General features: G+C 54.2%; 1 protein-coding gene and 1 long non-coding RNA gene across 2 annotated transcripts in view; one reads left to right on the forward strand and one right to left on the reverse strand.

The window, feature by feature from the left end:
- MAG (myelin associated glycoprotein) overlaps positions 1 to 13,919 on the forward strand; it is a 31,736-nt gene extending 17,817 nt beyond the window's left edge. The window contains exons 4-10 of the mRNA XM_072920779.1: positions 2,644 to 2,935; positions 3,564 to 3,824; positions 5,418 to 5,678; positions 8,316 to 8,606; positions 10,990 to 11,086; positions 13,457 to 13,532; positions 13,707 to 13,919. Coding sequence (XP_072776880.1) covers positions 2,644 to 2,935; positions 3,564 to 3,824; positions 5,418 to 5,678; positions 8,316 to 8,606; positions 10,990 to 11,086; positions 13,457 to 13,532; positions 13,707 to 13,856 — 1,428 coding nt within the window. The 3' untranslated portion in view covers positions 13,857 to 13,919. The remainder of the gene's footprint in view (positions 1 to 2,643; positions 2,936 to 3,563; positions 3,825 to 5,417; positions 5,679 to 8,315; positions 8,607 to 10,989; positions 11,087 to 13,456; positions 13,533 to 13,706) is intronic.
- Positions 3,963 to 4,398, reverse strand: LOC140681264 (uncharacterized). Its single transcript, XR_012052474.1, has 3 exons — positions 4,365 to 4,398; positions 4,141 to 4,214; positions 3,963 to 3,990 (listed from the first exon to the last, which is right to left on the reverse strand). It is a non-coding gene; the product is annotated as an uncharacterized lncRNA (long non-coding RNA).
- Positions 13,920 to 17,661: the final 3,742 nt, after the last annotated feature.

The raw sequence follows: 17,661 nt of genomic DNA on the forward strand, positions 1-17,661 counted from the left end.
GGGAATTTTGTGGGTGTTCAGCATGTTTGGAGTCACTTTGTAGGAGGACCCCATTTTTGGGCTGAAATTGGAATTTTGAGACATTCAGACCCCATTTTTGGGTGGTAATTGGGATTTTTGGGGTCTCTGGACCCCATTTTTTGGGCTAAATGAGGCCGGAATGGGGATTTTTGGGTGGTAATTGAGATTTTTGGGCAGTAATTGGGATTTTTTGGGTCTCTGGACCCCATTTTTTGGGCTAAATGAGGCCAGAATTGGAATTTTTGGGACATTCAGACCCCATTTTTGGGCTAAATGAGTCCAGAATTGGGATTTTTGGGTGGTAATTGGGATTTTTGGGCGGTAATTGGGATTTTTGGGTCTCCAGACCCCATTTTTGGGCGGTAATTGGGATTTTGAGACATTCAGACCCCATTTTTGGGCGGTAATGGGGATTTTTGGGCCGGAATCGGGATTTTTGGGCGGTAATTGGGATTTTTGGGTGTCTGGACCCCATTTTTGGGCCGGAATTGGGATTTTTTGGGACATTCCGACCTCATTTTTTGGAATTTGGATTTTTGGGACATTCAGAGCCCATTTTTGGGCGGTAATTGGGAGTTTTGGTTCTCCAGACCCCATTTTTGGGCGGTAATTGGGAGTTTTGGGTCTCTGGACCCCATTTTTGGGCCGGAATTGGGAATTTTTGGTTCCCCAGACCCCATTTTGGGCTGGAATGGGGATTTTTGAGACATTCAGACCCCATTTTTGGGCGGTAATTGGGATTTTTGGTTCTCCAGACCCCATTTTTGGGTCAGAATTTGGATTCTTGGACATTAATCGGGATATTTTCCCCATTCCTCAGAGGAGCCGGTGCTGGAGGTACCCCCAGAGGTCGTGGCCAGAGAGGATTTTTGGGGTCTCTGGACCCCATTTTTTGGGCTAAATGAGTCCAGAATGAGGATTTTTGGTTCGGAATGAGGATTTTTGGGCGGTAATTGGGATTTTTGGGACATTCAGACCCCATTTTTGGGCTAAATGAGGCTGGAATTGGGATTTTTGGGTTTCTGGATCTCACTTTTGGGTCAGAATTTGGATTTTTTTGGGCATTAATCAGGATATTTTCCCCATTCCGCAGAGGAGCCGGTGCTGGAGGTACCCCCGGAGGTCGTGGCCAGAGAGGGATTTTGGGCTGGAATGGGGATTTTTGGGCCGTAATTGGGATTTTTGGGTGTCTGGACCCCATTTTTGGGCCGGAATTGGGATTTTTTGGGACATTCCGACCTCATTTTTTGGAATTTGGATTTTTGGGACATTCAGAGCCCATTTTTGGGCTGGAATTGGGATTTTTGGGTCTCCAGACCCCATTTTTGGGTCAGAATTTGGATTTTTGGACATTAATCATGATATTTTCCCCATTCCTCAGAGGAGCCGGTGCTGGAGGTGCCCCCAGACCTGGTGGCCAGAATCGGGATTTTTGGGGTCTCTGGACCCCATTTTTTGGGCTAAATGAGTCCAGAATGGGGATTTTTGGTTCGGAATGGGGATTTTTGGGCCGTAATTGGGATTTTTGGGTGTCTGGACCCCATTTTTGGGCCGGAATTGGGATTTTTTGGGACATTCCGACCCCATTTTTTGGAATTTGGATTTTTGGGACATTCAGAGCCCATTTTTGGGCTGGAATTGGGATTTCGAGACATTCAGACCCCATTTTTGGGCCAGAATTGGGTTTTTTGAGACATTCATACCCCATTTTTTGGGCTAAATGAGTCCAGAATTGGGATTTTTGGGTGGTAATTGGGATTTTTGGGCAGTAATTGGGATTTTTTTGGGTGTCTGGACCTCATTTTTGGGCTGGAATTGGGATTTTGAGACATTCAGACCCCATTTTTGGGCAGTAATTGGGATTTTTGAGACATTCAGACCCCATTTTTTGGGCTAAATGAGTCCAGAATTGGAATTTTTGGGACATTCAGGCCCCATTTTTTGGGCTAAATGAGTCCAGAATCGGGATTTTTGGGTCAGAATTTGGATTTTTGGTCTGGAATTGGGATTTTTGGGTCTCTGGACCCCATTTTTGGGTCAGAATTTGGATTTTTGGGCATTAATCACGATATTTTCCCCATTCCTCAGAGGAGCCGGTGCTGGAGGTACCCCTGGAGGTCGTGGCCAGAATCGGGATTTTGGGGTCTCTGGACCCCATTTTCGGGCTGGAATTGGGATTTTTGGGTCTCTGAATACCATTATTGGTTTGGAATGGGGATTTTTGGGCCGGAATGGGGATTTTCGGGCAGTAATCGGTATTTTTGCTATTCCTCAGAGGAGCCGGTGCTGGAGGTGCCCCCGGAAGTCGTGGCCAGAATCGGGATTTTTGGTTCGGAATTGGGATTTTTGGGCAGTAATTGGGATTTTTTGGGTCTCTGGACCCCATTTTTTGGGCTAAATGAGTCCAGAATTGGGATTTTTGGGCAGTAATTGGGATTTTGGGCAGTAATCGGTATTTTCTCAATTCCTGACCCGAATCCCCACATTTTGCAGAGGAGCCGGTGCTGGAGGTGCCCCCCGAAGTCGTGGCCAGAATCAGGATTTTTGGGTCAGAATTTGGATTTTGGGCCGGAATGGGGATTTTTGGGCAGTAATTGGTATTTTTGCTATTTTGCAGAGGAGCCGGTGCTGGAGGTGCCCCCCGAAGTCGTGGCGGGCGCTCCGGCCGAGCTGCGGTGCCGCGTGCCGGACTCGTGCCCGCGGCAGCGGCCGCGGCTGCGCTGGGAGGGCGCCCAGGAGCTTCCGGAAGTTTCCGAGCGCGAGTGGCGCGAGGACGCGGGCGGCGCGGGCGCGGTGGTGGCGCGGCTCCGGTTCCGGCCCCGGCGGCAGGACGGCGGCCGCAGGTTGGGCTGCCAGGTGACCCTGCCCAACTCCAGCCTGGCCTTCAGCGCCGGCGTGGCGCTGGACGTGCAGTGTGAGCACCCGGGGGCACACCTGGGCACACCTGGGGGCACCTGGGGGCACCTGGGAGCACCTGGGGGCACCTGGGCACACCTGGGGGCACCTGGGGGTGGGAAATGGGGGAAATTGGGGGAAAATTGAGGGGTTTGGGCACACCTGGGCACACCTGGGGGCACCTGGGGATGGGAAATGGCAAAAATTGGGGGAAATTCAGTGAAAAGTGGGGGTTTGGGGCACACCTGGGGGCACCTGGAGGCACCCGGAGGGGATAGAAACACACCTGGGCACACCTGGGGGCAGGAAACAGGGGAAATTGGGGGAAATTTAGGGAAATTTGGGGAAAATTGGGGGTTTGGGGCACACCTGGGCACAGTTAGACGCACCTGGGGGCACCTGGGGGCAGGAAATGGGGAAAATTGAGGGAAATTCGGGGAAAATTGGGGATTTGGGCACACCTGGGGGTACCTGAGGGTCTCTGGGAAAGGGAAAATGGGGGGAAATTTTGGGGTTTTTTGGGGTTTCTAACACACCTGGACAGGTTCTGGATGATTTTATGGGTTATTTTGGGTATTTTTGGGTCCCTAACACACCTGGCCAGGTATTTTGGATTTTTTGGGTCCCTAACTCACCTGTCCCCCCAGACGAGCCGCAGGTGCTGGAGGTGTCGGGCCCGGCCGAGGCCCTGGAGGGTTCGGAGGTGCACCTGGGCTGCAGCGCCGAGGGCCGCCCCGCCCCGCTGCTCACCTGGTTCCGGGGGCCGCAGGTGCTGCGGGAGGAGCCGGGGGCGCCGGCGCTGCCGCTGCACCTGCCCCAGGTGAGCCCCGAGGACAGCGGCACCTACACCTGCGTGGCCGAGAACCGGCACGGCCGCCACAACCGGAGCCTGGAGCTGCAGGTGGCCTGTGAGTGACGCACCTGGGCACACCTGGGCACACCTGAGCACACCTGGGATACACCTGGGCACACCTGGGCACATAGAGACACACCTGGGCACACCTGGGCACACCTGGGCACACCTGGGGGCACACCTGGGCACACCTGGGCACACCTGGGGGCAGCTGGGCACACCTGGGCACACCTGGGCACACCTGGGACACACCTGGGCACACCTGGGCACACCTGGCACACCTGGGCACATGGAGACACACCTGGGCACACCTGGGGGTACACCTGGGCACACCTGGGCTACACCTGGCGACGCCTGAGCACACCTGGCACACCTGGGCACACACCTGGGCCACTCTGCACACCTGTCCCAGCTGCCTCACCTGTCCATGTCCTACCTCTGTCACCTGTCTCAACACCTGTATTTCACCTGTTCATGTCTCACCTGTCCCACCTGTCCATACCTCACCTGTCTCACCTGTCCAATACCTGTTTTACCTGCATCTCACCTGTCCCACCTGTCCATATCTCACCTGTCTCACCTGTCCATACCTCACCTGTCCAACACCTGTATCTCACCTGTCCCACCTGTCCCTGTCTCACCTGTCCATACCTCACCTGTCCCACCTGTCTCACCTGTCCTTACCTCACCTATACCTCACCTGTCTCACCTGTACTTCACCTGTCTCACCTGTCTCACCTGTCCATACCTCACCTGTACCTCACCTGTCCATATGTCACATATCCATATCTCACCTGTCCATATCTCACCTGTCCCACCTGTATCTCCTGTCTCACCTGTATCTCACCTGTCCCACCTGTCTCACCTGTCCCACCTGTCCCACCTGTCTCACCTGTCCATATCTCACCTGTCTCACCTGTATCTCCTGTCTCACCTGTATCTCACCTGTCTGTACCTCACCTGTCCCACCTGTCCATATCTCACTTTTCTCACCTGTCTCACCTGTACCTCACCTGTTCCACCTGTATCTCACCTGTCCCACCTGTTGCCCCTGTCCATATCTCCCCTGTCTCACCTATCCCACCTGTCCATATCCCACCTGTCCCACCTGTCTCACCTGTATCTCACCTGCCCTACCTCTCCATATCTCACCTGTGTCTCACCTGTCTCACCTGTCCATACCTCACCTGTCCCACCTGTCCCACGTGTACCTCACCTATCCATGTCCCACCTGTCCTGTCTCACCTGTATCTCACCTGTCTGTACCTCACCTGTCCCACCTGTCCATATCTCACCTGTACCTCACCTGTCTCACCTGTATCTCACCTGTCCCGCAGATGCCCCACGCCCCCCTGTTGTGAACGGCTCTCTGTGGGTGCTGGCAGGTGAGCAGGTGCGCCTCACCTGCATCTCACCTGTCCCACCTGTATCTCACCTGTCCCACCTGTCCCGCAGACGCCCCACGCCCCCCGGTGCTGAACGGCTCGCTGTGGGTGCTGGCAGGTGAGCAGGTGCACCTCACCTGCATCTCACCTGTCCCACCTGTACCTCACCTGTCTCACCTGTATCTCCAATGTCCCACCTGTCCATACCTCATCTGTCTCACCTGCATCTCACCTGTCTCACCTGTGTCTCACCTGTCCCACAGACGCCCCACGCCCCCCGGTGCTGAACGGCTCGCTGTGGGTGCTGGCAGGTGAGCAGGTGCGCCTCACCTGCGCGGCCCTCAGCCACCCCGCGCCCATCCTGACCGTGACCCGCGGGCGCCGCCCGGTGGCCACGGCCGTGTACGAGCCGCAGGTGAGGCTGGAGCTGGCGGCCGCCGCACCTGAGGACGCGGGAGAGTACCTGTGCCGGGCCGAGAACCAGCACGGGCACAGCAGCCTGGCCTTCAACCTCACCGTGGAGTGTGAGACTGGGGGGGAAAAACGGGATTTTGGGAAAAATGGGAAAAATTGAAATTGTGAAAAAACGGGGCAAATTTGGGTAAAAATGGGGTTTTGGGAAAAGCGGAAATTTCGGAAAAATGGGAAATGATGAAAACAGAAATTGGGAAAAAATGGGTGAAATTTGGGTAAAAATGGGATTTTGGGAAAATGGGAAATGGGGAAAACAGGAATTGGGGAAAAATGCAGGAAATTTGGGTAAAAATGGGATTTGGGGGAAAATGGGAATTGGGGGAAAATGGGAAATGGGGGAAACAGAAATTGGGAAAAAATGGGTGACATTTGGGTAAAAAATGGGAATTGGGAAAAACAGGAAATGGGGAAAACAGAAATTGGGGGAAAATGGGGCAGATTTGGGTAAAAATGGGATTTGGGGAAAATGGGAATGGGGGAAATGGGGAAAAAATGGGGAAAATGGGGGGAAAATGGGGGGAAAATGGGGTTTTGGGAGAGGCAGCACGGGCACAGCAGCCTGGCCTTCAACCTCACCGTGGAGTGTGAGACTGGGGGGAAAAAACGGGATTTTGGGAAAATTGGGAATGGGGAAAAAATGGAAATTTGGGAAAAATTGGTGAAATTTGGGGAAAAATGGGAGTTTGGGAAAACAGAAATTGCGAAAAATGGGGTTTTGGGAGAGGCAGCACGGGCACAGCAGCCTGGCCTTCAACCTCACCGTGGAGTGTGAGATTGGGGCGAAAAAACGGGATTTTGGGAAAATTGGGAATGGGGAAAAATGGGAAAACAGAAATGGTGAAAAATGGGGTAAAAATGGGGTAAAAATGGGGTAAAAATGGGGTAAAAATGGGGTTTTGGGAGAGGCAGCACGGGCACAGCAGCCTGGCCTTCAACCTCACCGTGGAGTGTGAGACTGGGGTGAAAAAACGGGATTTTGGGAAAAACGGGAATTTGGGAAAAATGGGAAAACAGAAATGGCGAAAAATGGGGTAAAAATGGGAAAAAAATGGGGAAAAAATGGGGTAAAAATGGGGTAAAAATGGGGTTTTGGGAGAGGCAGCACAGGCACAGCAGCCTGGCCTTCAACCTCACCGTGGAGTGTGAGACTGGGGGGAAAAACCGGGATTTTGGGAAAAATGGGAATTTGGGAAAAAAATGGGAATTGGAGGAAAGAGAAATGGCGAAAAAATGGGGGAAATTTGGGTAAAAATGGGGTTTTGGGAAAAGCGGAAATTTCGGAAAAATGGGAAATGATGAAAACAGAAATTGGGAAAAAATGGGTGAAATTTGGGTAAAAATGGGATTTTGGGAAAAATGGAAATTTGGGAAAAATGGGAAAAATGGAAATTGGGAAAAAATGGGAAATTAGGAAAAAAGGGGTGAAATTTGGGTAAAACCGGGATTTTGGGGAAAATGGGAAATGAGGAAAATGGGAATTGGGGAAAAATGGGGCGAAAATGGGGTAAAAATGGGGTAAAAATGGGGTTTTGGGAGAACCAGCACGGGCACAGCAGCCTGGCCTTCAACCTGACCGTGGAGTGTGAGATTGGGGCGAAAAAACGGGATTTTGGGAAAAATGGGAATTTGGGAAAAAATGGGGTAAAAATGGGAAAAATTGAAATTGTGAAAAAACGGAGCAAATTTGGGTAAAAATGGGGTTTTGGGAGAACCAGCACGGGCACAGCAGCCTGGCCTTCAACCTGACCGTGGAGTGTGAGATTGGGGGGAAAAAACGGGAGTTTGGGAAAAATGGGAATTTGGGAAAAATGGGAAAACAGAAATGGCGAAAAATGGGGTAAAAATGGGGAAAAAATGGGGAAAAATGGGGTAAAAATGGGGTTTTGGGGGAACCAGCACGGGCACAGCAGCCTGGCCTTCAACCTCACCGTGGAGTGTGAGATTGGGGCGAAAAAACGGGATTTTGGGAAAAATGGGATTTTCTAGGGAAAAATGGGGTATTTTGTTAAAAAATGGGTTATTTTTTCAGGGTGGAAATGGGATTTTCTTGGGGAAAAATGGGATTATTGCAAGGAAAATGGGATTATTGCAGGGAAAACAGGATTTTCTTGGCAAAAATGGGATTTTCTTGGGAAAAATGGGATATTTGCGGGGAAAATGGGATTTTCTTGGGGAAAACAGGATTTTTGCCAGGAAAATGGGATTTTCTTGGGAAAAATGGGATTTTTTTGGGAAAAATGGGATTTTCTTGGGGGAAAACGGGATTTTCTTGGGAAAAATGGGATTTTCTTGGGGGAAAACGGGATTTTTTTGGGGAAAAATGGTATTTTTGCAGGGAAAATGGGATTTTTGCAGGGAAAATGGGATTTTTGGGGAAAAATGGGATTTTCTTGGGAAAAATGGGATTATTGCAGGGAAAATGGGATATTTTGGGGGGAAATGGGATTTTCTTGGGGGAAAATGGGATTTTTGGGGGAAAAATGGGATTTTCTTGGGAAAAAATGGTATTCCTCTAAAAAAATGTTATTTTTTGGGGGGGAAAATGGGATTTTCCTGGGGACAAATTGGATTTTCTTGCGGAAAAACGGGATTTTCTTGGGAAAAATGCTATTTTTGGGGGGAAAACGGGATTTTTTTTTTGGGGAAAAAAAAGTCGATTTTGGGTGTGACCCCGTCCCCTCCCGCAGACCCCCCGGTGCTGCTGCCGGAGTCGCGCTGCGCCCCGGCGGGGGAGGGGCTGGCCAGGTGCGTCTGCGCCGCCGCGGCCGTTCCGGCACCTTCCGTGGCCTTCGAGCTGCCCTGGCTGAACGTCACCGTGGCCGAGGGTCACCGGGACTTCGCGCTCACCTGGAGCTCACCTGGCGCCGTGCGGGCGGCGCTGACGCTGCGCGGGGGCCTGGAGCCGCGGCTGGCCGTGCTCTGCGCCGCCCGCAACGGCCACGGCGCCGCCAGGATGCAGCTGCGGTTTCACCACCCGGGTGAGGAACACCTGGGCACACCTGGGCACACATCTGGGCACACCTGAGAGAGATAGGAGCACACCTGGGCATACCTGAGAGGGATAGGAGAACACCTGGGCACACCTAGGCACACCTGAGCACACCTGGGGGCCTGGAGCCGCGGCTGGCCGTGCTCTGCGCCGCCCGCAACGGCCACGGCGCCGCCAGGATGCAGCTGCGGTTTCACCACCCAGGTGAGGAATACCTGGGCACACCTGGGCACACACCTGGGCACACCTGGGCACACCTGGGGGCACCTGGGTACACCTGAGAGAGATAGGAACACACCTGAGCACACCTGGGGGCAGCTGAGAGAGATAGGAACACACCTGAGTACATCTGAGCACACCTGGGCACACACCTGGGCACACCTGAGCACACCTGGGCACACACCTGGGCACACCTGAGCACACCTGGGCATACCTGGGCACACCTGAAAGAGATAGGAGAACACCTGGGCACACCTAGGCACACCTGAGCACACCTGGGGGCAAGAAAATGGGGAGAAATGGTGAAAATTGGGGATTTGGGCACACCTGAGAGGGATAGGAACACACCTGGGCACACCTGAGCACACCTGAGAGGGATAGGAACACACCTGGGCACACCTGAGCACACCTGGGGCCTGGAGCCGCGGCTGGCCGTGCTCTGCGCCGCCCGAAACGGCCACGGCGCCGCCAGGATGCAGCTGCGGTTTCATCATCCAGGTGAGGCACACCTGGGAACACACCTGGGGGCACCTGGGCACACCTGAGCACACCTGGGGGCACCTGGGGGCACCTTGGGGCAAGAAAATGGGGGGAAATAGTAAAAACTGGGGAGAAAACAGTGAAAATTGGGGATTTGGGCACACCTGGGCACACCTGAGAGAGATAGGAGCATACCTGGGCACACCTCGGCACACCTGAGAGGGATAGGAACATACCTGGGCACACCTGAGCACACCTGGGCACACCTGGGCACACCTGGGGGCAGCTGAGAGGGACAGGAGCACACCTGGGTACACCTGAGCACACCTGAGAGGGATAGGAACACACCTGGGCCCACCTGGGCACACCTGGGGGCAGCTGAGAGGGATAGGAACACACCTGAGCACACCTGGGCACACCTGGGCACACCTGGGGCCTGGAGCCGCGGCTGGCCGTGCTCTGCGCCGCCCGCAACGGCCACGGCGCCGCCAGGATGCAGCTGCGGTTCCACCACCCGGGTGAGGAACACCTGGGAACACCTGGGCACACCTGAGAGAGATAGGAACACACCTGGGCACACCTGGGGGCACCTGAGCACACCTGGGGGCAGCTGGGGGCAGCTGAGAGGGATAGGAGCACACCTGGGTACACCTGAGAGGGATAGGAACACACCTGGGCACATCTGAGCACACCTGGACACACCTGGGCACACCTGGGGGCAGCTGAGGGCAAGAAAATGGGGAGAAATGGGGGAAAATGGGAAAAGAAGCGTGAAAATTGGGGGGAAATGGGTGAAAATTGGGGATTTGGGCACACCTGGGCACACCTGAGAGAGATAGGAACACGCCTGGGCACACCTGAGCACACCTGGGCACACCTGAGAGAGATAGGAACATATCTGGGCACACCTGAGCACACCTGGGCATACCTGGGCACACCTGAGAGGGATAGGAGCACACCTGGGCACACCTGAGAGAGACAGGAGCACACCTGAGCACACCTGAGCACACCTGGGCACACCTGGGCACACCTGAGAGGGATAGGAACACACCTGGGCACACCTGAGCACACCTGTTTCACCCGTCTTGTCTCACCTGTGTCTCACCGGTATCTCACCTGTCCCTATCTCACCTGTGTCTCACCTGTGTCTCACCCGTATCTCACCTGTCCCACCCGTCTCTCACCTGTCCCACCTGTCTCACCTGTCCTATCTCACCTGTATCTCACCTGTCTCTCACCTGTCTCACCTGTCTCTCACCTGTCTCACCTGTCCCACCTGTCTCTCACCTGTCCATATCTCACCTGTGTCTCACCTGTGTCTCACCTGTCTCTCACCTGCCCCACCTGTCTCTCACCTGTATCTCACCTGTGTCTCACCTGTCCATATCTCACCTGTCCATATCTCACCTGTCTCTCACCTGTATCTCACCTGTATCTCACCTGTCCCACCTGTCCCACCTGTATCTCACCTGTATCTCACCTGTCTCTCACCTGTCTCACCTGTCTCTCACCTGTCTCACCTGTCCATATCTCACCTGTCTCTCACCTGTCTCTCACCTGTATCTCACCTGTCTAACCTGTATCTCACCTGTCTCACCTGTCCATATCTCACCTGTCCATATCTCACCTGTATCTCACCTGTATCTCACCTGTCTCACCTGTCTCACCTGCAGCGGGGCTGGTGTGGGCCAAGGTGGGCCCCGTGGGCGCCGTCGTCGCCTTCGCCGTCGTCATCGCCCTCGTCTGTTACCTGAGCCAGAGCCGCCGCAAGTGAGCCCCGCCCCCCGCCGGCCACGCCCACCGGGGGGCCACGCCCACCTGGGGACGGGGGAGGGGCTGGGGGCCACACCCACTGTGGGTTATATCCCATTAGGCCACGCCCACTGTGGGTTAAAGCCCAATAGGCCACGCCCACTGTGGGTTATATCCCAATAGGCCATGCCCACTGTGGGTTATATCCCAATAGGCCACGCCCACTGTGGGTTATAGCCCAATAGGCCACGCCCACTGTGGGTTATATCCCATTAGCCCACGCCCACTGTGGGTTATATCCCAATAGGCCACGCCCACTGTGGGTTATATCCCTTTATGCCACGCCCACTGTGGGTTATATCCCAATAGGCCACGCCCACTGTGGGTTATATCCCCATGGGCCACGCCCACTGTGGGTTATATCCCATTAGGCCACGCCCACTGTGGGTTATACCCCAATAGGCCACGCCCACTGTGGGTTATACCCCATTAGGCCACGCCCACTGTGGGTTATATCCCAATAGGCCACGCCCACTGTGGGTTATATCCCATTAGGCCACGCCCACTGTGGGTTATATCCAATAGGCCACGCCCACTGTGGGTTATATCCAATAGGCCACGCCCACTGTGGGTTATAGCCCATTAGGCCACGCCCACTGGGGGTTATATCCAATAGGCCACGCCCACTGTGGGTTTTATCCCATTAGGCCACGCCCACTGTGGGTTATACCCCAATAGGCCACGCCCACTGTGGGTTATATCCCAATAGGCCACGCCCACTGTGGGTTATATCCCATCAGGCCACGCCCACTGTGGGTTATACCCCAATAGGCCACGCCCACTGTGGGTTATATCCCAATAGGCCACGCCCACTGTGGGTTATATCCCATTAGGCCACACCCACTGTGGGTTATATCCCATCAGGCCACACCCACTGTGGGTTATATCCCATTAGGCCACGCCCACTGTGGTTATATCCCATTAGGCCACGCCCACTGTGGGTTAGATCCCATTAGGCCACGCCCACTGTGGGTTATATCCCATTAGGCCACGCCCACTGTGTGTTATATCCATTAGGCCACGCCCACTGTGGGTTATATCCCAATAGGCCACGCCCATTGTGGGTTATAGCCCAATAGGCCACGCCCACTGTGGGTTATATCCCAATAGGCCACGCCCACTGTGGGTTATATCCCATCAGGCCACGCCCACTGTGGGTTATATCCCAATAGGCCACGCCCACTGTGGGTTATATCCCTTTATGCCACGCCCACTGTGGGTTATATCCCAATAGGCCACGCCCACTGTGGGTTATATCCCCATGGGCCACGCCCACTGTGGGTTATATCCCATTAGGCCACGCCCACTGTGGGTTATATCCCAATAGGCCACGCCCACTGTGGGTTCTATCCCAATAGGCCACGCCCACTGTGGGTTATACCCCAATAGGCCACGCCCACTGTGGGTTATATCCCATCAGGCCACGCCCACTGTGGGTTATATCCCATTAGGCCACGCCCACTGTGGGTTATATCCCATTAGGCCACGCCCACTGTGGGTTATATCCCAATAGGCCACGCCCACTGTGGGTTCTATCCCAATAGGCCACGCCCACTGTGGGTTATATCCCATTAGGCCACGCCCACTGTGGGTTATATCCCATTAGGCCACGCCCACTGTGGGTTATAGCCCAATAGGCCACGCCCACTGTGGGTTATATTCCAATAGGCCACGCCCACTGTGGGTTATATCCCGATAGGCCACGCCCACTGTGGGTTATACCCAATTGGCCACGCCCACTGTGGGTTATATCCCACTAGGCCACGCCCACTGTGGGTTATATCCCATTTGGCCACGCCCACTGTGGGTTCTATCCCAATAGGCCACGCCCACTGTGGGTTATATCCCAATAGGCCACGCCCACTGTGGGTTATATCCCTTTATGCCACGCCCACTGTGGGTTATATCCCATTAGGCCACGCCCACTGTGGGTTATAGCCCAATAGGCCACGCCCACTGTGGGTTATAGCCCAATAGGCCACGCCCACTGTGGGTTATAGCCCAATAGGCCACGCCCACTGTGGGTTATATCCCATTAGGCCACGCCCACTGTGGGTTATATCCCCATAGGCCACGCCCACTGTGGGTTATATCCCAACAGGCCACGCCCACTGTGGGTTATAGCCCAATAGGCCACGCCCACTGTGGGTTATAGCCCAATAGGCCACGCCCACTGTGGGTTATAGCCCAATAGGCCACGCCCACTGTGGGTTATATCCCTACAGGCCACGCCCACTGGGCGTGGAAACTGAGGCACAGGGTGGGGTTGGGGGCGGAGCAGGGGCGTGGCCAAAGCTCTGAGGCCACGCCCCCGCCCCGCCCCTGCAGGAAGGCGTCGGGAAGCCCCGAGGTGACCCCGGTGACCCCGGCGGGGGGGCGGGACCCGGAGCCACGCCCACTGCAGGTAAAGGGGGCGGAGCCAGGGAGGGGGAGGGGCCAAAGGGAGAATTTTGGGGGTACCAGGTGGAATTTTGGGGTCATTTGTGGATATTTTGGGACACCGGGAGGGAATTTGGGGTTTCCCGGGGGGGTTTTGGGGTGCTCAGGTGTGCTCAGGTGTGGCCCCGCCCCCCCACAGGTGCGTTGGCTGCGCGGGGCCGTGGGGCGGTGGGCGCTGGGGGTGGGGGAGGGGCCGGCGGCACCCCCCGAGGCCGCCCCTCCCCCCCCCAAACCCGCCCGGGGACCCCCTGAGGAACCCCCGGAGTACGCCGAGATCCGCGTCAAGTGACCACGCCCACCACACCTGGACACGCCCACCACACCTGGACACGCCCACCACACCTGGACACGCCCACCTGGACACGCCCACTTGGACACGCCCGCCACACCTGGACACGCCCACCTGGACATGCCCACCGCACCTGGACACGCCCACCTGGACACGCCCACTGCACCTGGACACACCTGGACCACGCCCACCTCACCTGGGCCTCGCCCACTTCATCCAGACACCCCAAAAATCTGCATAAAGTGACCCCGCCCATCCCTGGGCCACGCTCACCCACGTGGCCACGCCCACCTGTTTATCCTGACAACGACCACGCCCATTTACCCACCTGGCCACGCCCACCTTTAATGTGACCACGCCCTTACCTGACCACACCCACCTGACCACACCCATCACTTGGCCACGCCCATTTCCCACCCTCATTATTCTGGTTTTGGCCACGCCCACCTGGTGACCACACCCCTTTCCTCCTTGGCCACGCCCACCTCACCTCAGCCACGCCCACGCGGCCCTCAGGGAGGCCCCGCCCCCTCCCCGTTAATTATTTATTGCCCCTCATTAATTAACGAGCGCCGCCCCTCCCCCCTCCTGTGACCTTTGACCCCCAAATAAAATTCCGGAAATTCCCGAAGGGTCTCTTGGAATCGGAATTTTGGGAGTTTTGGGGGAATTTGGGGATTTATTGGGAATTTTGTGGAAATTTCGGGAATTTGGGGGAAACTTTGGGAAAAATTGGGGAATTTTTGGGATTTATTGGGAATTTCGGGGAAATTTAGGGAATTATTGGGGTAATTTTGGGGAAATTTTTGGATTTGTTGGAAATTTTAGGGACATTTTGGGGGAATTTTGGGATTCGTTGGGAATTATTGGGATTTATTAGGAATTATTTGGGATTATTGGGATCTATTGGGAATTTATTGGGGTTTATTGGGATTTATTGCAGATTTATTGCGATTTATTGGGATTTATTTGGAATTTATTAGAAATTATTTGGGATTATTGGGATTTTGGGGAATTTTTGGGGAATTTCTGGGGTTTTTTTCCTGATTTTTCCCATTTCTCGTTGATTTTTTCACGTTTTTTTTCCAATTTTTCCAATCCCTCCACAATTTCCCCCAATTCCCGACTCCCCCAATCCCCAAATTCCCCCCAAAATCCTCAAATTTCCCCAGAATTTTCCCCCCACCCCCCAAAATTCATGAATTTCCCTTCCCAATCCTGAAATTTCCCCCCAAAATTCCAAAAATTTTCCCCAAAATCCCAAAAATTTTCCCCAAACTTCCTCCCAAATCCCCCCTAAACCCCCCAAAAATCATGAATTTTCGGCAAGACTCCCAAAATCCCCCAAAATTCCCCCAAAATCCCAAATTTCTCCCCAAATCCCTCCTCAAAATCTCCCCAAATCCTCAAATTTCCCCCCAAAATCCCTAAAATTTCCCCCAAACTTGCCCCTAAATCCCCCCAATCCCTCCCCACAATTCCCCCCCCCAAAACCCCAAAATTCCCCCAAAATTCCCCCAAAACCCCCAAAACTCCACGAAAATCCCCAAAATACCCCCAAATCCCGAATTTCCCTCCAAAGCTCCCCCAAAACCCCCAAAATTTCCCACCAAACCCCCAAAATTCCCCTAAAATCCCGAATTTTCCCCCAAAAACTCCCACAAAATCCTCAAAGTTCCCCAAAATTTCTAAAATCCCCTAAAATCCCCAAAATTTCCACCAAAACCGCAAAACCCCCCCAAAACCCCCCCAAAATCCCGAATTTCCCTCCAAAGCTCCCACAAAATCCTCAAAGTTCCCCCCAAAATTTCCCAAATTTCCCCCAAAACCCAAAAAACTCCCCCAAAATCCTGAATTTCCCTCCAAAATTTCCTGCCAAACCCCCCAAACTCACCCAAAAATCCCCTAAGTTCCCCCCAAATCTCCAAAATTTCCCCCCAAAATTCCCCCAAAACCCTGAATTTACCCCCCAAAACTCCCCCAAAATCCCTAAATTTTCCCCCAAAATCTCCATAATTTCTCCCAAAACCCAAAAATTTCCTGCCAAACCCCCAAAATTCCCCCCCAAATCCCGAATTTACCCCCAAAAACTCCCCTAAAATCCCCAAAATTTCCACCAAAACCCCAAAACTCCCCCAAACTTCCCCAAAATCCTCAAAATTCCCCCCAAAATCCCCCAAAATTCCGCCAAAACCCCAAAAACTCCCCGAAAATCCCCAAATTTCCCCCCAAAATCCCCACAATTTCTGCCAAAACCCCAAAACCCCCCCAAAATCCCCAAAATTCCCCCAAAATCACGAATTTCCCTCCAAAAGCTCCCCCAAATCCCCAAATTTCCGCCAAAACCCCCAAACTTTCCCACCAAACCCCCAAATTTCCGTCAAAACCCCAAACCCCCCCCAAAACCCCGAATTTCCCCCCAAAACTCCCCCAAAATCCCCAAAATTCCCCCCAAACCTCCCCTAAAATCCCCAAAATTTCTGCCAAAACCCCAAACCCCCACAAAATCCCCAAACCGCCCCCAAAATCCCGAATTTCCCCCCAAAACGCCTCGAAAATCCCCAAATTCCCCCCAAAATTTCCCAAATTTCCCCCAAAACCCAAAAAACTCCCCCAAAATCCTGAATTTCCCTCCAAAATTTCCTGCCAAACCCCCCAAACTCACCCAAAAATCCCCTAAGTTCCCCCCAAATCTCCAAAATATCCCCCCAAAATCCCCATAATTTGCCCCAAACCCGAAAAATTCCTCCAAATTCCCGTATTTACCCCCAAAAACTCCCCCCAAATCACCAAAATTCCTCCCAAAACCCCCAAAATTTCCCCGTAAATCCCCGAATTTCCCCCCAACATTTCTGCCAAAACCCCAAAACCCCCCCAAAATCCCCAAAATTCCCCCAAAATCCCGAATTTCCCCCCCAAAACTCCCCTAAAATCCCCAAAATCCCCCCAAACCCCCCAAACTTTCCCACCAAACCCCCAAATTTCCGCCAAAACCCCAAACCCCCCCCCCAAAACCCCAAAATCCTGAATTTCCCCCCAAAACTCCCCCAAAATCCCCAAAATTCCCCCCAAACCTCCCCTAAAATCCCCAAAATTTCTGCCAAAACCCCAAACCCCCCCAAAATCCCCAAACCGCCCCCAAAATCCCGAATTTCCCCAAAAAATTCCCCAAAATCCCGAATTTACCCCCAAAAATTCCCCTAAAATCCCCAAAAGTCCCCCAAAATCCCCAAATTCCCTCCAAACCCCCAAACCCTCCCCCAAAATCCCGAATTTCCCCCCAAAACTCCCACAAAATCCCCAAAATTCCCCCCAAACCCCCAAAATTCCCCCCAAACCCCCACACCCTCCCCCAAATCCCGAATTTCCCCCTTAAACCCCCCCCGGAATTTCCCCCTCCCCCTCCCCCCCTCCTCCTTCCGGCCCCTCCCCCTTCCGCTTCCCGCGCCCCTCCCCCTCCCGCCCCTCCCCCCTCTCCCCTCCCGCCCCTCCCCCCGCGCCGCCGCCCCGCTCCGCTGTCGCTGTCGCCGCTTCGCTGTCGCGATTTGCCGCGCGGAGCCCCCGCGGGGAAGTCGCGACAGATCGCGGGGGGGGGGAGGGGGGGGGGGGGGGAGGGGAAAAAAAAATTTTATAAAAAAACCCCCAAAAAAACCCCTAAAAAAAACCCCCAAAAAAAGCCGGAAAGGGGGAGGGGGAGGGGAAAAAGAGGGGGAGGGGGAGGGGGGGGAGGTTCTCCCCTCCCCCCCGTGAGGAGGAGGAGGAGGAGGAGGAAGAGGAAGGACGGAGGGGGGAGGGGGGGGAGGGG

Source organism: Taeniopygia guttata, chromosome 33 (assembly GCF_048771995.1).
Source record: "Taeniopygia guttata chromosome 33, bTaeGut7.mat, whole genome shotgun sequence".
NCBI classification, from domain to species: domain Eukaryota; kingdom Metazoa; phylum Chordata; class Aves; order Passeriformes; family Estrildidae; genus Taeniopygia; species Taeniopygia guttata.